Here is a 22,022-nt window from a genome sequence, read left to right on the forward strand (position 1 = left end):
AATCCACAGTGAGCTGCTCTCTTTACAGAAAAAGAAAAGCATAGTTAAAAAGACACCACTCACCCCAGAAAAGAATTGCACATCTTGAGAAAGTTGTAAAACAGATTAAAAAAATGACAATACAAAAAAAGTTCACTACCGTGGAGGAAGGAGACTACATATCCCAAATTATACATCAAACTCCAGAAGAAATCAGAAACCTGGACTATTACTCCAAAAAGTCAGGTTTGCTCTATCACTTCTTCCTTTGAAGGGTAAGAAGAGTTACTAACCTTAACAGCACAACGCTGTTAGAAAATGAAGTTCCTTAACATCTCTCACACCATCTCTGCCTTAGTAGGCCAATTCAAGTCATTAATTGAGCAAAAGACTATTCCTACATTTTCCTGGTTTGCTTGATTAGCTTTCTTCCAGGTTACTGAGCTGAAACATATCACTAAAGAATTCACTGAATGTCACAATTAGCAGAGAGGAAGTAACGGGGACACCTTTCTAAACAAGAATCTACTTTTTGCATCATCAAACTACTGAATTAGTTCAAAACTATCCTTCATAACTTCTTTCCAAGGTGTACCAGTAACTAAAACAAAATGAGGTCCTACACTTATTTTGAAAGTTAACAGGTTGGATAGAATCTCTTTTTCTGTTAACTCAGCAAACACATTCCAGTTTCAGCTCTATTCAAGTCCCGTACTTGGTCCTTTCCTAATTCGGTGCCTCCGAATGCTTACAGTCAGAAGGTAATAGAAACATAAGAACAGGAGTCAATGTTATACCAGCTAACTCTGGTGCCGGATATATCTTAACTTGTCCACCTGTGGTAAGAGTTCTAAGGAAAAGTTAGTCCTTCATACAACAAGTGTGGAATTCCAGTAACTGGTTCATTTGAATCTACTACAGTCTTAGAACATTAATATAGCATAAAACAAGATTATAAATGCTACTGCCATTTCTAAAGCAAGTTGGGCCACATTTGTCCTACGACTAGAAATACAGAAACGTATATGAAAATATATTCTACAGGAATTTCAATCTATATTTTCTAGTAGAAAAATAGAAAATTCAATATGGTAAAAAACAGTCAAGAACTTGCCAACCATGCATTTTATTTGCTACAAGTCTATGCTTTAAGCAAAGGAATATGGATGAATTACTCATTAACTACAGATATGGTTGTGTGGCAGACTTCCAATAACTACCAAAATAAGGCTCAGCTGTTTTCATCACACAGTGACTCAATAATCCTCATGTCTTCTGGTACTAAGAGTACTACCTATCAGGAAGCTTTACTTTACAACAAAATAATAATAATTAAAAAATTAAAAATAATAAAACCTATCGGAAAATGGTAACGGATTTGATTTTCTAAAGGGCATAACCAAATCAAGAACAAGAAATGAGCATCTCTTCTTTCATATACTAACTGAAAAGATTCTTTATGTTGGTCAAGAAATCTGGCCATTTTTTATCTTAGGAATTTTATAACCAAAAGAATCATTCTAATACAGACCATACTTCTCACGTCTTTTAACGAGACGAGAGTTTCTCCAGACGAGAAACTGGACCAATGAAATACTTGAAAGAATATACTTACCAGATGCCACACCTGATGTCTTAATATTAAGTGTTCCTATTCTCTTCATATTAAAGTCAGTGATCAAATCCAATGCTATTCATTCTTCCACCTGAATGATGATAACCTCTCAAGGCACCCAAAACAGCAGTGTGGTAGTGAGGACATTTGGTTAAGAGTCTGGTAGAAGTATCTATTTCTAAAACAATTATCTGCAATTCTTTCTATGAACACATGATAAACATACCATCTTTTAGTAAGTTCTTAAAGTACATTTTGTTGTCTTTTTTAAATATAGTGTCCATCATATATGGGAATCATATTTGTACATTCAGTTCCCAGTTATCAAACAGGAAGAAGATCAGCATTTAGCACTACTAAATATAAGGGATTAAAATTCACTGAAGTGCATCAGTACTAACAATTTTGACAAAATGCTGTGCCTCTATCAAAAATTATGTTACATACTATTAGAGACTTCCAATGGGACTTCAAGACCAGATAAATTATTTATAGAACTGCTTCAATGCAAACAGTCTTCAAATATGTGGATATGCGGGTTTTAAACGTCAAATCACAATAGGGTTAAATGTGACACAAGGGGAAATCTGTGTTCCAATTAATTATGCACATTAGGTCCTACTTTATAATAGGAGCAAATATCAAGCTAATAAAGGAACAATTTTTTCCAGATTCCTTACTGCGTAAAGTTTAAGCATCAAGGTCTTTGTTTATTATTAAAAACAAACCAACAATGCAACACTGTAACCAGTTCTTAAATAAGGAAGAATGACGTATCATCCATCTGAACTAAAGAGGCCAAGCAAATACCCTGCAATTCCTGTGTTCTCCTCAATGTCGAAATGGTGGATAATTTAAGCCTGCTCTCTCAGGAGTTGCTTTATAGGCAATTTTCTCCCAGTATCAAGGTCTGCAATTTCCATTTGGCTGCCAGTTTGCGATTAAATTCATCACCTTTATTATAAAAATGTGCTGCACTCCACGGCCTGCTGCACAAGAATCGTAAGGAAGACATTTTTCACTGCTAACAGCAGCATCATTCCAAGCAGCCATCACATCCATTCAGACATTAGCGCCTCCAATGTAATGCAAGGACCTATCGCTCACGCTGGAAAGCCCTAACAGCAGGTATAACTCAGAGGAAGTTCTTCACAGGTGGTACCTTTAGTTCAACTTTTTCAGTAAAAGCCACCATTACACCTCCTGCATTAAGTGCAGTCAACTGTATGTTGACATTAAACTTGCCTACTTGCATTAATCAAAACATTTCTAAGAATAAAATCAGTCCTCATATGACTACACTTTCACATACACCCTCCACTCCTTACTAAAATACATTAAGTTACCTTGAAATACAAATATTTTTAAGTAAGCACTCTACATGATTTTTTAATGTACATTTTCTCTTCATAAAAGTATCTTTTTCTTTCCCACAAACTTTGTTTCAGAATTACACTGAGTTTTTTCCTACCTCCTCGCTAAAAGTCTTTGGGCAAGGCTGAAAAATACCCATTAAAAAAATACTGAATATTCCCTATCTCTTGATATGAAAGGTAATAGGAACAACCACAATTCAAGTAAAACACGTTACATGTTTAATGTTGTCCTCTGACAACTATCAAAGGAAAAGCCCTATCTTTATTTTGCTTCTTTTTTATAAACGCTAATTGAGCTAAGCGGGATGGAATATAAATTTTGTACCTTATAGACAAAAATATACTGCTGGAAAGACTGAGCAAAGTCACAGCTACAAAGACAAGTAAGAGCTAACTGAAAGCCACATGCCAAATCTTTATGAAGCATGGGAGTTAAATTCATATTGGTTTAGGCTTCATTGAATAAAAGAATCTAAATTACTGTAAAAAATAAAAGGTAATATGTAGTAAGCAACTAAAATATTAAGCCCTTAGTATTTGACCCAAAAAAGCACAAGAATGTAATTTTAGCATGCGAAAAAAACTGTATCAGTCACACTGAGAGGTAATCAAATTGTATTAGAGGTAACCAATCTATATGCACAGCATGACAAGTGTCACATTAGGTTATTTAAATTATTACTCTGCTATCTTAACCAGTAGTATTTTTCCAAAGGAGCATTTTCACCATGTGCAACCATTTTTCAAAATATTTTGTTATCAGATAAGCAAACAGTACAAAGTTGATGTGTCTCAACAGTCCAACTACCCTGTGATATCTTAACTCATTTCACTTTATGTGGCCACGTAAAGTGAAGATAACATTCAAAGCAGTAGCAATGTTGTTCTGGCCAATTCTCACACGTCTTTTGAATATATAAGAAAAATGCGTTAAACCATCTCCAATATCTAACTGTCAAAATAAAAAAACCTAAGTAATTATGGGCACAATTTTAAATTATTAAATTTTGCACAATTAAATTATTAAACCTTGCACAACTGAGATGTTTTGCTCTGCATCAGATGGGCCACACGAGGTTAAATGGAACTGCCATCTAGACTTCAGTGACTAATAAAAAGTACATATTGCATGGCATTAGCAGCACTGTAAATCAGAGAAATCATCTGAGAAGCCACTTGATAAACATGAACTTCAAAGTTAAACAATCAAAGGCTCTTTAGATCCATTTGTCTACAAAATTGACTTAAACTGCAACCAAAACTGCCAACATTTGTTCACAGTGCAGAATAACACCAGAAACTTTCTTTTGGCAATAAAAAAATGGCATCTTGTCACACTGTAACTAATTGGTTTCCACTGCAATGCAGCACAGAAAAGATTTCAACTCAACTTTATTGAAAACAATAGCTTGGTATTTGCAAGCTGAAGTTCCGATTATTTCACAGCCCAGTGCATTTAACAATTGGCACATCAAGTTCCGGGACTACTAGATGAAATTATCAACTAGATAGATAATGCAGCATCAGTGTTTACCTCTTGCCATTATATCAAGAGCTGAGATCAGAGCTTGTCTAACTGAAACCATGATGAAAGAAGGGCTACTGTTTTGTCAGAATCTGTAGAATTAACTAAAATAGGGTTATTATCAAGGAAGGTGCTCTGCAAGACACCAATAAATATCAGAAGACGGAAACAAGCAGCACGAAAAAATCCATGTGATTTTGTCTTATTATATCCATTATGTTCCATAACTAAATTTCAATATTGTATTTTAAGAACAATGGGTTTTTGGAGACTAAATATGAATTTTGTTTGCTGTCAAAAAATAAAAATCTGTTTACGCTACTTATTAAAACCAGTTTTATTTTTAACAAAAACACTTAAAAATAAGGATTTATAATTCTGATATTTCTAAGATACATGAAAATGTTCTTCATTCATAAAGAGAAAATTTTCATTCATCAAAGCACATTAAAAACTGCCAGATACATGAACTAAAACAGTAGATTCTCCTCTCCTCCCCTTTGGTTTTACACTACAGCAATATGATGTATAACTTTTAATTACATCCAGAAAAAAACATGATTTCTAATAATATTAAATCTTGCCCATAGAGACAACATTTATAACTGAGTAAGTACTACTATGAGAGAGGTATTAACAAATACCACTATGACAAAAGCAAAAGAGAGGAAAAGAGGGAGAGAGGACGGGAGACAGACTGTACTCGCGTCTATATACACACATGGTAGAAACAGACAGAGAATATTAAAACAAAACCAATATTTACTTTACCAGTCTGGTAGCCAAGATCTCTGCTACTTACATAATTAGAGTGTTGAAGATAAGTTTCTACAGAGTAGCTACAGAATCATAAATTTTCAGCTGACAAACTTGAGTGAGTTTAAGAACAGCCTCTTTTAAAACACACCAGTCAGTCGAAAAACTGCAACCCACCGCAGAAATTAAACATCCAATACTTAAACTGAATGCTAACTTAAATCACATGTAATTTTTTAACAGAATTTTAGAATTTTCTAACACATACAGATTTGAATTACAGTAGTCCCATCTATCTCTTAAATCCACCAGGAACAACCTTATAAATTAAGACATTATATATTCAGGACTGAGTTAAGGAATGGATTTACTACATAAGCAAGATCTGCACCTCGACTGCTGTGTATTAAATGGGTTTAAATTCTTTTCAGTTCTTTTTTTTCCAAGTTCATTACATCAAACAATAGGCTCTATCAGCTCACAGAGCTGTCTCTTGGGGAAAAAAAACCCAAACAACAAATATTTCTTGAAATATTTACAGCTAAAGGTACTTGAGCATCTGGAACTTCCTTTAATATCCCTGTTGGTAAATGACAACAGCGTGGCTATTTTAATGGAATTAAAATTGAAAGGCAGAGATGCCCTTACAGACGGTTTAATACTGAAATTATTCTATAATAATAGAATGCCAAAAAGAATTTAGTAGATTATGTCTCTCACACCTACTTTTAGCAATTAACATTAACATTCTGGAGTTCCAGTATTGCAAACTGAACTCTATAGATATAGATAATTAGATCCTCTACATTTCATCTGGGGAAAACATCACCATACTCACTAGTTCAGTAAATACATAACAGCAAGAAGTCCTAAAAAAAGAATAAATGCATACAGATGAAACAGTTTCAATACACATAATGGTGAACACAATTTTACTTTGTGATCTCCTTGAAATTTCTTGTTTCAAATTTTTATTTCAGCCCACAGACAAGGACAATTGCTATAATGGAATGCCTTTACATCAGTGGTCTTCAACCATTTTCACTTACATACTAACAAAAAGTTCCCAAAAGAAGTGAAGGTTCAGCGTAGCCTACTTAAATCTCCCAACAACGGACTTTCTTTTTCTTATTTGCAGCAACTCTTCATATGCAGTGGGTCTGCAAACAACAGATTGGAAAACACTATTCTGTTAACTCATACTGCTTTTCACTTAGCTCCATTAACTTTGCGAACAAAAAAAGATGCTGTCTGCTTAGAGAGGAAGTGGTCTCAAAGGTCTCATATCAAACACTATTTTGTTTTCATGTAATATCAAAATACAACCCCTTCAGACACAGGTTTAGGAAAAAAAACACCTCCTTTATGTTACTTTCATGCCAAGACTGCACAGTTTTCAGTGATAGTGCTGCAAAATGAGATACACCTGCTTTGTACTTCTTTGCTATGTCAGAAAAAGGTATGGGCAAGGAGTGGCTAAAGTGGTTCAATCTGACAAGCACAAAGAAAAATAGCATAGATTGTGTTGGAAAAAAGACATTACACACAGAGGAAATCTTGATTAGATTGTACAAACACTAACTTCAATATGAAGTATCTCCATCTCTCTTACCCTAAGAAAATGTTCTGCCAAACAGATATTTCCAACCAGATCACAAGCTACTTCAGATCTCACACTGCAACACTTACAGGTATCTTGATATCTTGCTGTTATTCTCCTTTCCTAAATAAAGTGTAATGTATAATCTCATAACATTTGAGGGCTAACTAAATTATATTGGTTTTGCAAATGAGTAAAATTTTCTGAGCAAAAAGACATTTCAGTTCAAGGAAATGTATTCTGATTTTTCTGTCCCTTTCATATAATGATCCATTCAATTTAGCCATTTTAAAACCAACATATAATACAATTTTTGTAGTTGCACAGTAATATGTTCTTAAAATGTACTGTCTCCTTTGTGTTAATTTTTTCATTATACCAATATTGACAGGTGCAAAGTACTGCATCCATATTTGTGGCATTAAGTTTCCTTAACTGACAGTCTAGAAATTATCCAATTTCATTGCTAGTAATATTCATTCCTTCACTTTCCATGGGAGGGGGGGAAGAAGATAAAGTTTATAGCGGCATAAGTTGTGTTTCAACTACATCACATACTAGGAGAAATTACTAACCCATGACTAGACTAAGAAAAAAGCTCCTTAAATGTTATTGCTTTATTAGTATCCTGTCTTCTATCTGAAATTTAACACTAAGAGCACACAATAAAAGTTTGAAGAAAGAGAGATCAAAATATCCTTCTGATTATTCAGGAACGCATTTTAGTTAGCAACAACCGCTCAAAACTTTAAGCCAAGAGGTTTAATCCAGAAAAATGTGCTAAAGATGTAGTTTGATTTGTGCAGTAATTTATACTACAATATACCATTATACTATACTAGTTATGACTGCTCTATGATATACTGAAATGCTTGTCTTTGATACAGATTTCAGTACTGAATTCTGCTCAGAGTTCAGAAAGCCTGCACATACAGGTTTAGTTACTTACAGTCAGTCAGCGGTCAGAAAAAAAAACCATACAAAGAGCCCCTACAAAGTAAAGAACTTGAACATTAAACTGTTCTTCATGTATGAACTGTTCAACAATTTGATATAACAATGAGCAGTCAAAAACAATTTTAGTACAAACCATGCTAAATAAAAGGGATTAGAAAGACCTGTGCACATAATAAAAAACAGTTATGCTATTAGGTTGATAGAAGAAAATCCCCCCTCTATTCCCAACTATTTTCTTTATCCTGGGGGGAAAAAATTAAAAATTAAAACTGAAAGTAACCAGTAACTGAAGTAACTGGAAGTAACTGAAAGCTGTGAGATCTAAAAAAAAGCTAGCGCAGGACTTGAAGGAAAATTAAGTTCAGAATAAACTAAACCTGCCTTAAAGTTAATTTACCCAAATTTTAGTTGCCAAATAAGGTTGCTGAGACTGCAAACATCAAGGGAAGTTCACCAGTCTCTCTGCAAAACATAACTCACATTTATCAGTACTGAAGACTAACATAAATCTTTTTCAATGAATTACAAACCAATTGTCCATCTGTCATTTTAAGCTGTTGAATTTAGTAACCACCTTAAATTGTAGAAGGGATACGTTTCTTTTCTACTCAGCCAAGCAAGAGAGTGCAGTCCCTCCTCACTTAATTACCCAGCATACACCTAAATACCAACTGCCATCACTCAACACCCCAGCACTGGCTGTAGCAGCTTTCTACTGCAGCATCCCTTTCTGTCCAATTCATCATCGTCAGCTTTCTTGCTGACACTCTTCAGAGCTGCCTTGCTGATGAATTGCTCTGTTATTCATCCTATGTTAATCCGAGGCTGACGCAAGAATATCTTTCCGAAGACACTTAACAGTATTAAAACTCAGCACTACCAAGTGCCCTCAGTGTGCATTAAACCTCCCATTTGGAACCAACAGGATTCCTCATGAATAGTTATGAATAAAATACAGTTACTAAATCAATAGGCATTAGGTTTATGTACCCCATTTCCTACAGACAAAGCTTCCACACAATCCCTTCCTTCTCTGGAAGCTACACCCATATTATGAGAAATTAGAAATACTTCAATCCACGTAAAATTTAATTTCAATTAACCCTATAATTAAGTTGCTATAGAGAAGCTTTTCCCTTCTCCTTCTCAAATGGCAGTATATATCTTAAACGTCACAGGTCTTAATAAAAATTTTTCTTCAAGTCTGTAACCTTAATAAGATTTTCTCAAGAAAGCCAGTTGTACCTTTTTTGTTTGTTTGTTTCTTCTAAGGTGGATTTGATTTTTAGGTTATGTTTTCTCAAGGCTTTGTTGCCATATAGGATTATACTAGTCTTGTCACAAAAATAAAATTTATCCTCAGAGAATTGGCAAAAACCATAGCAAGAAATTTCAAAATATGACTCAAATTTCTGTAAACATATTATTAAAACATCCAAACATAATTCTCTTCTGAAAGCAATTCCAGTCACTAATTTTATACCTGAGAGGTACTGAAGTATCATTCTTTCTCTGAAGATTTTTTAATACACATATGATCAGCCTTCCTGATAAAATCTTGGTTCAAATTAAATTTCTGATCCCTAACACATCATCTGTGCCCAGATTTTGTTCAAGTCTATTTGAGCACAAAGTTGACATAACTACATGAAAAGCGGGAACAAAATCTGTATAAGGAGTATTGCTTCAGGTTGATTCAGAGGCAGTTATCAGATTTCCATAAAAGCCTCAAGTGATTTAAAGCAGCAGTAATTCACTTATAAACCGGCTGTATATGAGCGTCTCTGACTATACTTATCTTTATAGATGATAAGATACTTAAGCAATTAAAGAACTATCAACAACTTGTCTCTACCAACATCTAACACACACTACTTTCTCACTGCACAGAATCTTCACAGCAAAAACATTCCATTTTAAACATGACAGCTGGGCCTATTACAGCATTTTAACCTTCAACTTTAACACACAAACCAACTGCTACAAGAACACTCTTGTCAATAGATTGTACGTGTAGTATTTAGGCAAAGTTATTTTGTAAGTTTGGGGCAGGGGGCTGACGACAACTTCCTGAAAAAAACATCCCCGTTGCTTTCTGCTGTAGGAGTATATCTCGTGCTCCTTCAAAAGCAATCGAACTGAAACCAACTAAAAGCAGTATGCACACATGAGCCACACTGCTCAAAAGCAAACAGCACCGAGTCAGAGAATTTTTTTCCTTTTCTCCTCCTAGCCGTTCCTGCAAAGATACCTAAGATACTCCACAGCAAAGAGAAGTTGATTTGGCTTGCTCTGCATCTAAAAATTGAAAATTACGCATTAACTTTTGATATAATTATTTGCAAGTTATTAGACTAAGCTGCATTAGGAAGAATGTTAACTGATTTGCTGCTGCTTCGAAGTCTGATAAATAAATGGAAGCATTATGCAACATGAGCTGAACGTTTTAGTTTAGCAGCAATTTAAATACATGAACCAGAACATTAAGTTTGTATTAATACTTGTGCTAGTAGATCTGTTGCTTACTTTTTAAGATTTCAGGTGCATTCCATCTCGTAGACATTAATGAAGAAAATATACTGGAGCTAGGACAGGACATTTTGACCAACCAGTGGTTATGGAGACTTCTAAAACAATTCTTTAATCTGAATTAAAAAAAATACCAAGAAGGTTCATTATTTCAACAGCTAAAGGCTTTAAAGAATTCAGTGAAGTCTGACTTCCATCTAGTGTCAGCTAGTCTGAAAATAGTCACATCCTTAAAATTCTGAATGGACCAGATGCGCCATCAGTTGACATCAATTAGGAGTTTCAGACTTCTAAGTAAATGTTTAAGCAAATATACTTCACTCCCCAAGGCTCTGCTCTACATCTTCAGTATCGAGCAACCTCAGCCACTGTGCCAACACAACTACTCTGAGATCACATATGGGGAGTTAGATCACAGCTCTGATCTGTCTGAAAAGAAAGCCAACACCACATAAAAACAAACTCAAAAAACCCCTGACTAGTACAGAATATCAGCTGACCTTTTAAGCCCGAAACTGATCCACCAGATAAGGGTATAAAATACTGTATTATCTTCCCCTGCCCCTGCTCTGACATCAGCAGCTGTTCTGATGCGTTACTCCTTAGAATTATGTTCCCAGCAAAGTAACAAGATTTTAATTGTTTGTCACACTGGGATGTTTTTCCTTTTCGAGGGCTTAAAGCAGCATAAACATTTATAAGGCTATATACCACTGAAGTGTTAATTGCTCCAACTATTAATACCCTGAGACTTCAGTAAGTTATCATGCAAAGTGCTTCATGGTTTATCCTCTTTAATAAGGACCTTATCCTGAGGACCTTTCCCCCTGGACACTTCCTGGAGTACTGCAATTATAGTACGAAGTATCAAAAACTTGCTCTGGTACACCCTGTGCTGGAAACACAGAAAATTTTCCCTACTACAATATGGTGTAAAGTACAACGATTCAAGTGCAGCTGCAAAACAGTCAAAATATTTTTAAAGTGATTCAAAAAATTGACTTCCAGTGTGCTACTCAACTATACACCACCAAAAACATTAAAGCATATTAATAGCTACCTATCGGCATTTCCCTTCAAGAAAATGATTTTTTTTTTGCACTGAACTGAAAAGCAAGATTTACTATTTGACACCAAGTATAAAAAAAATCAATTCTCAAATGAAAAGTAACTGAAAACGTATTTTCAACTTCTACTCAATATTTTAAGTCAGATAATAAAATAAATAAAAAAACCTGTTAGCATTACCACACTTTTTCTGACCACTAACACCAGCTAAAATAACTGCAGGGATCAAAAAAGCTGCAACTTCTAGTGTTGGACTCAGACAACTACACTTGAACTGTCTTCTTGTTCTCAGACACACAGTTAGCCTGCAAAATACACCTTTTTAATGGAAGCAGGAATAACACACTGGAGGCCCAGCTCTACTAATGAAGTCACATCTGTTTTCCTCATTCAAGCATAAGTTGTCTAAAAAAAATCTAAACTCTTCTATTAAAAAGTTAACTCCACTTCTGTTAAATATTTCCAAGAAAAACAACCAAAAGAAACACAAATCCGGACATTACTTTAACTGCATTGTACAAGGTTACACAGAATATTTTCTGAAGTCAAAAGTAGAAACATAACACTGCCCAACTTTCAGCAACCCCACTCTTTGTCTTATCAAAGGTATATAATTCATATTATAAAAATTACACCTCTCATCTGTTTCAGGATTCAAACAGTAGTACCAACATCCCTCACAGACACAGATCTTCCTGCTATCAAGATGTAACTTGTGTGGTACTACTGAACTAACCAAATGCATTAAGCATAATCGGATTAAAAACACCAGCAGTTTTACTGTTCCTACTAGTTTTCTTAGCACTGGGCTATTAAAATTCAATAAACTGTCAGAATCAACAGAAGATTTTCATACTATGCATTATGATTAAAATCAATACAGAAAAATTCACATAGTCTGAATGAGAAGTTGTGAGTTATGTTTCAATAAAGGCAAGGGTCAGTGAGTGAGGGCATTGCATTATTTCACAGCTTTCCTGGCAAGGTATTTCTCTTGTCTCCCTCCCACTCCCCCCCCCCAACATTCCATATAAGCAGTCAAATATAAACCATTGGTTTCCATGGCAGATTCCTGCTGTACTTCAATCAGCCTGAGCTGTCAGGACGGCCTGATAATTAACATTACCACAGGTCTATCCTGCCAGCCATGGAATATATACCAGATCAGCATCTAATAACACATCTAATTAACAGGATACCTGCATCAGTATGCATTCTCAAAAAAGGAGAAGATTTTATGGTTACAAACAGCAATTAAAAGACAATTCAAATGTACTTGCTTTTCTAACGAAGCCTACACAAATTCAAACCATTGTAAGCATCCCATTTCTGACTCGGCATTGTTCACTGCACTCAGAGTAAAAAAGTTTAAGAATGATTTAAAAAGAAGTTACTAACCTAGAAAAGTAACCATTCATTTCATATCTAGCCTTCTCTTCACACCCAAAGCGTTCATCAAACACCAGTAACTTTTTTCTATCTTTTAATGCATGCAAACTTCATTTTCATATTTAGGACATTCTAAGTACTCTCCTAAAATCAAGTTTTCTCAGTTGTTGGTGGTTGGTTTGGGGTTTTTATTTCAGACTCTAATATTAACCAACACACCTTCGTCTTTTTCTTTTATGCATTATGAAAGCATCACTTGCCACTCCCTAATCAGCACTTGCTCAGTTGTTTCTAGCCATAGCAAGAGATTTTTATAAGACACTTGTTGTTTTAGAAACTATTGCGCCTTATTTCAGATGAGGAAAATGTAACTCTATTCCAACCTTAAGGAACAAGTAGCATTAAACAAAAATTGTCAATTCAAACAGATCTTTCCCAATTGAACATGTAAGTCAGCAGCTCTTGTACATAATCAAGTCTACTATGGTTACCCTTACTTAAAAAAAATCTGATGACACACATTTTAATAATCAATTATTAGTAAGCAACTGCGAACAAACCGCTTTCAAAATATGAGCTTAAAATAACTGCTTTACTAACTTAAAACTCGTATCAGTCAAAAAATATCCCTTTTAAGTTACACACCGGGTGACTATAAATGCTGCAGATACAGATCCAAAAATAACTTTTTTAAAAAAGAACTGAACTGTTGCTGGGGGAGGGAAGTTTTAAATATTTTTCCACGAGCAAAAAAAAAAAAAAAAAAAAAAAAAAAGAAAAAAAAAAAAGAAAAAAAACCCCACACTTTTTCTAAAGTGCAATGGAGCTTTTGGTGTGATAAGAGGCTGTGCCAAGGTATCAAAAAAAAAAGAAACAAAAACCACCAAACAACAAAACAAATACCACACCTCAGAACAGCTCTTATAAAGTTTTTGAACACAAGTTCTCTAAGTTTTACAACCTTGTTATTACAAGACAATCATAAACCAGAAAAACACCTCAGACCATTAAGTTTTAGAGGTGATTAAAGAACCAATCAAAAGAGCACTAGTGATAAAAAGCACACACAATACTCAATGCTACTGTGGTATACTGTTTGACAATTTAACGTTAAAACACAAAGTTTAAAAATCAGTCTGAGACTCTCTGGGCAAACACCTATCATAAGGCCTTTATCCTAAAGAATATTCATTTTCTAAATTTGCAGTAAGAGGCAGGGGTTTTAAATTAAATAATAGGGTTTTATTGCAAGATCCGGAAAACTGAAATACCAAAAAACTGACATGTTAATGTGGTCAATGCCCCTCCATCAAACCTGACAGGTCAGCAAAACCCAAGCTAAGCACAGGCTACATTTACATAATCACAAACAATAAGGTCATGTACAAAAGTAACTAGATAACTTCTCAGTGAAAACTCAGTTCCAGCACCAGAATACAGTTCTTCAGCCGTAACTCACACAGATGTTTTGATTAATACAATGAGACTGGCACAAAACCTGCAGTTTTGGGCACTGGGCTCTGCAAGTTCACATGCACTTTTCTAAGTAAGCAAATTAAACAGAGAACGCAACATCCAAGAAAAATTTATCCTCATTTGCCTACCTCGATGATTTTACAGATAGCTTTGTTATAACTATCAGTCAGAAAGAGGCAGCCTAAATTAGATTTATCTCCAATAGACAGATGCATGATTTAATTTACATTTAAAGGTCGACACACTTTTAAGTCACCTTCAACACAGTTTTAACGGGAAGACGTAAGTTTCTGAGGTATAGTTTACCGAAGAAAAATGAATCCTTGATGAAGTCCACTTCAATACGTTTTTAAAAGCAGTTCAGACCACAGGTCTGATCCATGTACATTCTGATCAGGTGCACCAGTCTAGCCACTTACAGGTTGAAGAAAACAAAGCACAAGTTTAAGAATTATACTACTCAGATCTCGGTTAACAGTTTAGGCATATTTCTTCATAATCTGCTGAAAGAATACAACCAAAGTACCTCATTAATTTCAATAGGTCAGAGTGCTATGGAGGAGTTTGAAATGTCCAATTTAATTTTTAAAAACTAGTGCAAGAAAACAGGAACAACTCTATTCACTGCCCACAAAGGGGAGTATTAAAATATACAAGATGTCAGAAAAAACGATGCAGGTTAAAATCATAAAAGTTAGTATCTGAGAAGCCTAGGCACCCAAAAAAAAAAAAAAAAATCAGGTCACATTTGATGGTGAAAACAATTACAGGAAATACAGCCTATTCCACATTCAGGAAGAGCCCTCTCTTCCCACAGGTTTGCACTACTCTGATAAAAACAATTCAGCTTCCTAGTTATTATGATGTGCACTTTAAACATCCTCGTTAATCCACAAAAGCCTTATTTACACATAAGAAGTTGAAAGCACACATATGGAAAAATAACTGTAATCCAAACAAAACTGTGACATTCATATTTTATTATAAAGTAGTTCTTTTTTTAAAAAAAGTTTCCTCCATATACCTCTTACATTTAAGCTGATTTTCAAAACTAAACGCCATAAAGCAGAGACCATCTACTAAGTTAAAAGCTAAAATTTTCAAAGACCAAAAACTAGGACAGAGTTCGGAAAGGAAAATGTGTTTTGGATAATACACGGAGCACATAAATGGCCCAAAAAAAGGAGATGTACATTCTGTAACCTAACCAGATTAGATGTACTGCTCACCTAAACAGACAGGTCCATTTTTCTCTCTTCCTGCATACAATTCCAAGAAGTAATGACAAGTCCATTTCAGTTTTGTTTTTAAATACTGACATGCGACAATAAATAAATAATAATAATGAAAAAAACCCTAGCATTCTAATAGGGAAAGCAATCCCATGTTTGTTTGAATTCTTAGGGTTGTGACTTTATTTCTTCAATTTGGTCAGCACACAACATAAAAGACAATGGCTGATCATAATATTATTCTTTTCAAACATAAACAAAACCTTCAGGAAAATGATTGTATAGTAACTAAAAAAAAAACCCCACCTACATAAAACACTAAACAATAAATAGAAGAAGGAAATGAAATTTCAGGGCAGAGGGTACAAAGAGGGAATGTGAACCTTGTAACCTTGTTTTTAGATTATATATATATATATCTACATAGACACACACTTGCCCCAAATACTTGGTATTCTCAAAGGTGCCAGGAAACAACTAATGAAACTATTAAATAATACACTTTTAAGAAAGTGCTTTAAATCTTGCAGACTGTTCTAGCAAACCTGTAATTTGCTACTGCTAAGCCCTTCTGCTGGAGAATGTCAGTGTAGCATACAGCTCAAGATATTTAACACAGTCCCCCCTCTGAGAACCAGGATAAGCGTTTTACAGGAAAACAACCAGCTTCTCAACTGTTAATTGCTACGACCTACTCCACTTCTGTAATACTGCCTGTAAGCACCCAATATGTGTAAGCCCATGCAAATACCGATACCTGCACAAATCCACAAGCATTTTGTCATTTTTGGTATCTTCTAACAGATCTGTTAATTTCCCTGCCCCAGTCAGCACTGGTGCTCAGAGGCTGGCCTCACGCATCAGAAAAAAAAAAAAATAACTGGCGCCCCTTAGTGTTCACATTTTGAAGTCATGAAGCAATTTAGTAGATTTGCATGAAACATTTTTTTCAACATTCCAAAAAGTTTTCTGCCTCCACAATACTTCCACACAATTGCCAACGTAAACAGGAAAAGCCGAAAAGCTTAAAGGGGTAGCAGTCTTCTTCCAGAGACTATTCAGAAACACAGATTGTATTTTATTTTCTTTTGAAGAAGAGTGTGACGAACAGTTCCAACACAGTCCTTAAACTTTTTCAGCAATAGTCTTGAGAGCCCTCATTTTGAAACTCCAATACTTGACAAACAGGCTTCCAGAGTTTTCAATATTTCAAAATATATGACAAGATGTAAGTACTTCAGACAATCCTTTTTCAGTGTCCTTTTTGCATTGGGAAATGTTTTTCCTTCCTTTTGTTCTCTGGGGAAAAAGAAAAAAAAAAAAAGGCTCCGGGCCTCCTCTGGCCAAATACATTAAGTTGAAGAGATTCAGGAATTTAAAAATCCAGTATCAAGCCTCTGGAAGGCTCATTTGTGCTATAAAGGAATCTTCTCAGTCAAGTTTCTTCTTGATGTTTATTGTAAGTCTAACTATTCTGAGGAGATTGTTTGCTGTGGTGACCAAGAACATAAGTCTTAAATAGTTTTACTTTTCATGTCCGCATTTGCTCCAATATAAATTCAAACTCCTCCAAGAGTCTTGAAAATAAAAATAGAATCTCCTATTACATTGCTTCCCACAGTCCATATTTTGGTATTCTCCACCAGGTTTGTGGTTTGTTTTTTTTTAATTCCTCTATCATTTCTTTCAGAAGGTAGCATTTTCTCGATACGCTATTTTTGTGTTGTACTACAGTCACTATCTCATTTTTACAGTCTTGGGAGAGGGCGGGGAGTTGTTCTACCAAATATAACCAGTTCTTTCATCTTCAGAGGTCAACAACTTCCCAAACTTCTTTTAGCGAGGAAGAACACGTTCGCAAACAAGAATCCTAACTCCAAATCTTAAAAATCAGTATTTCACCCTAGGAATCCCAACAAGTTAAAACTGTATAAATAATTTATGGCCTCATCGTATTCTACAAAGCTATCACATACGATTAAACGAACAGGTCCAACCTAAGCCTAGGTTTAAAGTTGTAAGAAAGGAAACGCCTTTGACAAGAAAAACAAACCTGTGAACCCGAGTATAAGGCGAATTTAAAATACTAAGAACAAGTGTATCACCTTATTTTTAACACAGTGGGTCTGCTACTGTAGTGGGAAAACGTATGGGATAAGTTCCCAACACGTATGTTTCTATTTCTAAAATACGATTATTTATACGTAAAAGCTTAACCTTAAAGAAATTTATTTAGGGAAAAAGTGGGGGGGCTGCGGGGGGAGCCCTCGCCTCGCGGCAGGAGCGGGTGCGGGGCTGGGGTGGACGTTTGGCAGGAGTAGACTAGGCAATTTCGTAACCCTTTTTTCCCTTCACTAAAGTCACACGTAGGAGTCTTTAAAGTTAAGTTTCTTTAAAAGGTAAGGGTAGTTGAAAGAAGAATTTACTCGCTTCCCTCGCAGTATAGGAAAACCGTAATTAGTTTGTGGCCACTTCGGGGTGGGGTAGATCTGGAGCTGAAGAAAGAGCTCAGTCCCCCTCCGCCTTAGTCATTCAAGTCCAAGCAGCTTCCAGAAGAGCCAAATCTCGAAACCAAACACCCGCCGCCCCCCCCCGGCGGGGGCCCTGGGGCCGGGCGGCGGAGCGCTCCGAGGGCGCCGGCAGGACCCCTCTGTCCCCCGCCGCCGCGGGAGGGAGGGATGGAGGGAGGGGAGCGCCAGCCGCCAGCCAGCCTTTCCCCTCCTCCCTGCCTTCCCCCAGAGCGCATTCCTGAGCTCCTCTCCTCGCTCCCTCCCCTCCGTGCCGTAGTTACCCTTACCCCGGTTTTAGGAGATGGTGCGGAGAAAGGAGGGGGGGGGGGAGAGGAAAAAAATAAGGGGGGAAACCCTCCCGGGGGGAGCGGGGACTCGCGCGGCCGGGGCTGCTTCTCCCCCTTCCACTCGCTCCCCGAGTCCCCCGGCACCGCACGGCGGCGGCCAGGGCGGGGAGAGCCCGCACTTCCCCTTTGTTTTAGGCTCCCCAGTGGGGCCGGGAGCGTGCGGGGAGCAGCGGGGAGAGCGGAACAGGCCCCGGGCCGTCCCTGCCGCCCAGCCGGGCTGGGGTGGGAGGCCGAGCGGAATCCCCGGAGCGGGGGAGGCAGGGCAGGGCGGCGGGGCGGGGGAGGGGGCGGCAGGGCGAGCGCTTTTACCTTCGTCCAGCAGCCTCTCGAGGTGGTTGAAGATCCCGCAGAAGTTGGGGAGGCTGCTCATCAGCTTCTTATCGTTCATCAGCTGCATCAGGTAATCGGGGCTCGGCTTCGGCTTCTCCTTGGTTTCCATTTCCCCAACCATATTCCAAGCCCGTGCAGAGACGGCGAGCGCCCGCAGCAGCTCCGCCGAGCAACGCGACCGCGGCACGGGGCGCCCGGCTGGATCCGGGCGGGCAGGGAGGCGGTGGGGGAGGGGAGGGGGCGGGGAGGGGAGCTTCCCCGAGGAAGGAGGAGAAGGAGGAGGATTCAAATCCGGAGACAAACGCAGACCCGCCGCTGAGTCCCAGGGACCGAGGGGGGGGGGAAAAAAAAGAAAAAAAAAAGAGGAAACTCGGTAGAAACCCCTGTGCGGGCTGCGCCCTCCTCCCCGGGCACAAGGACCCGCCGCCACCTCTCGGTGCCGCCGCTGCTTCCCTGCTCCGTGCGCCCTCGGCCGGCGCAGTCCTCGGTGTGTCCCCCCTCCTCCTCCTCCTCCTCCTCCCGCGCACACACACGCTGAGCCCGGTTCTCCTCTCGGCGCTGCCCCCTGTCTTCGCGGCGGGGGAGGGAGGGAGGGGACGCGCGGGGCGGGCGGGCGCTGCTGGCGCGGCTGCCGCTTCCGAGGAGCCGCCGCCGGTGTCTCCCCGCTGTTGCCGCCGCCGCTGCTGCTGTTGTTACCGCCGCGGTGCGCTTGGCGTGTGTCCTCCTCCTCCTCCTCCTTCTCCTCCTCCCGCCCGCCCGCCCGCCCTCCTGCCGCCGCTGCTGCTGCTGCTGCCGCCGCCTGTGGCTTGGTGAGTCTCAGCCCCGCCGCCGCCGCCTCCTCACTTCTCCTCAGTTCGCTCCGGAGTTCGCTTCAGTTCAGGCTGCGCTGGCAGCAGCGGCGGCGGCGGCAGGAGGGGAGGGGGCAGGGCCCACGGGGGTGGGACATGCCGGGGGCGGGACCAAGGGCGGGGCGGCTGCTGCCCGGCGGCGGTGGCGGTGGCAGCGCCACTTGGCGGAGCCACAGCTGTGCCTCCCTCGCTCTCTCCCTCTCTTCCGCTCCGGGAGCCCGGGGCGGCGGCGGCGGCAGGGGGACAACCAGCTTCCCGTGCGCCCCCGCCCCGCCCGGCCCCGCCCCGCCGCGCGGGAACACGAGCGCGCGCACGGAACTCTCCCAAACAAAGTCGCGTCGCGGCGCCTTCGCCGCCAGGGCGGGGGCGGGGCCGGGTCACGTGCACCCCCCGGGGGCGGGGACAGCCCCGCCGGGGCGCGCGTGTTCGCGCCGCTCGGCGCTGCCCTGGTGTCGCGCGGCGGCGGGGCTGGGGAAGGGGGAGGGGGCAGGTGTGTGCGGGGGCTGCGAGCGCGCCTGCGCACGGGGGCGGTGGGCGGTGCGGGCGGCGCGGGCGGCGCGAGGAGCGATTCCCGGTCGGTCCCGGGGCCGCGGGGGCGGGCGGGGAGCGGGGAAGCCTCGAGAGCGCTCCGGCCGCCACCGGCGAGCAGGAAGAAGCGGAGCTGGCGGGAAGCCGTTCTCCCTGGACGCGCGGAGCGAGTCGGGGTCTATCCGTGCAGGCGGCGGCGGCGGCGCGGCCGCACGCACGGCCCTTGTCCCGCACGGCCCCCCCCTGCGGGCACCGCGCAGCGGCCGCCCCGGCCACGCAGCCCGGGCCAGCCCGCGGATCCCGTCGCGCTCCTGCCCGCCCGGGCCGCGTCGGCGGGGCTGCTTGGAGCCCTTTCTGCTCGTAGGGCAGCGCCGCGTTTGGGCATCGGCCGTGTCTTGTTTGGCGGGTGTTTATGGGAGACGCGCTGGGAGCAGCGGTGTCCGGCAGCCAGGACTAAAGTTAATATGCTCCATCCACTGCAGCTGCAGGGGCAAAGCAGCGCGGCGCGGTTGCTTGTACGTATTCCTCCTTCCCCACGCAGCTACTCGGTGTTGTTACTTGGTTTTTATTACTTAAGAGATCATCCGGAAGCTTTGATGTAGTTTTCGATAGCTTGGTAGAGCTTTTGTCACAAAGCTAGATAAAAATCGCTGCATTCTTCATGTACCTCGCTGAAGACAGTCTTTTTTAATAGGGCTGGGGCTGTTGCTTGAAGTTCTGTGAAAAATTCAAATGTATTTCAATATATACTGCACGGTATTTGAAGATAGATTAATCGCAATGAACCAATGCTTCCAAAACTAAAAAGAAACAGACACGTCACGTGTACAGGTGCACAGTGTCATTGGGTGATGTCAAGCAGGGTTAACTGCTTTTCCTGAAAGATGTACATTGACAAAAATGTAGAGAAAGTATAGTTCTCATAATAGTAAAAATGCCTTGGATTATTGCATTCCGTCTAGTGTTTATAGTATATTTCCCCTTTAAACAGGCAGAGCTCATTATTTGGACATGAGAATTTTTATTTCATTTCAGGGGTTTGTTTACATTAAGTAAAAATTAATGGCTTATGTAAGGTAAGTCAATTTTATTGCTTCCATCATTAAAAAAAATTATATAGTCAGTCAGAAAACATTATCTTTGTTATCAAAAAGTAGCAATGTTACAAACCATTTTTTAAAATATAGATTCTTAGTTCATCAGTAGCATGCCCACAGCACACCGCAGTATGGCTATGGATGACAAAACATTGCGGTTCCTATTTAGTAACATGATTGTGTTTGCTCTTTTCCAACCTTGTTTTACAATTGTGAAAAGCTAAAATACAACCTTACATGCTTAAGAAAATTGCCATCCTTTTGCTTCTTGTAGACCAGTCCGGACGATGATGCATTTTTGTAGCCCTTTACTCACTGTTTTTTAAACAGTGAGCGAAGGCTCTTTTTAACCCTGAGAAAACATGCTGTCAGATCCTTCCATTTAATTAAGGGCATCCGTTGAACAGCAAGCTTTCATCCTAAAATTAGATAAATGTCGATGATGTTAGAATAATTGTTCTGGACTGATGATTCTCACAGTAAAAAGAGCATATGGAGACTTTTTTTTCAGCAGATTTGGTGCAGCTGTTCCCACACCACTTCATTATTGCTTCCTGCACATAAAGTGTTTCCAGTGCTTGAATAGGAGCAGGCAATACAAGGTAAGAAATACCAGCACAAATTGTTGTGCAGTAACTATCAGTTGTCTTACCTACTGATAGGAACAATAGAGCTTATCATATGTTATTTTGTGCTTATTTACTGGAGAATGAAATGGTGCACACCAGCAGTTGAGGAATCACTCATGCAGTGCAATGCAAAATTCAAACCCTAGTTTGCTATGTGTTAATCTGAATTATTTTCTTAGAACGGTACAGAAATTGAGACAAAGCTATATGATAAAGCTACCCATTTAATTA

General features: G+C 39.6%; 1 protein-coding gene across 12 annotated transcripts in view; it reads right to left on the minus strand.

The window, feature by feature from the left end:
- The window catches only part of QKI (QKI, KH domain containing RNA binding), a 157,320-nt gene extending 137,762 nt beyond the window's left edge, over positions 1-19,558 (minus strand). For 5 of the 12 annotated variants that reach the window (XR_004356371.1, XM_032684285.1, XM_032684284.1 and 2 more), the window contains exon 1: positions 18,669-19,558. Coding sequence is in view for 9 of the 12 variants with exons in the window: in XM_032684285.1 (XP_032540176.1) it covers positions 18,669-18,810 (142 nt within the window). In the remaining 3 variants the exon portion in view is untranslated. Of the gene's footprint in view, positions 1-10,334; positions 10,423-16,259; positions 16,303-18,668 lie in introns of those variants that run through there. The other 7 variants (XR_004356373.1, XM_032684288.1, XR_004356372.1 and 4 more) reach the window with 5 other exon arrangements.
- Positions 19,559-22,022: the final 2,464 nt, after the last annotated feature.

The sequence above is a fragment of the Chiroxiphia lanceolata genome, chromosome 3 (assembly GCF_009829145.1).
Source record: "Chiroxiphia lanceolata isolate bChiLan1 chromosome 3, bChiLan1.pri, whole genome shotgun sequence".
Lineage (NCBI taxonomy): Eukaryota > Metazoa > Chordata > Aves > Passeriformes > Pipridae > Chiroxiphia > Chiroxiphia lanceolata.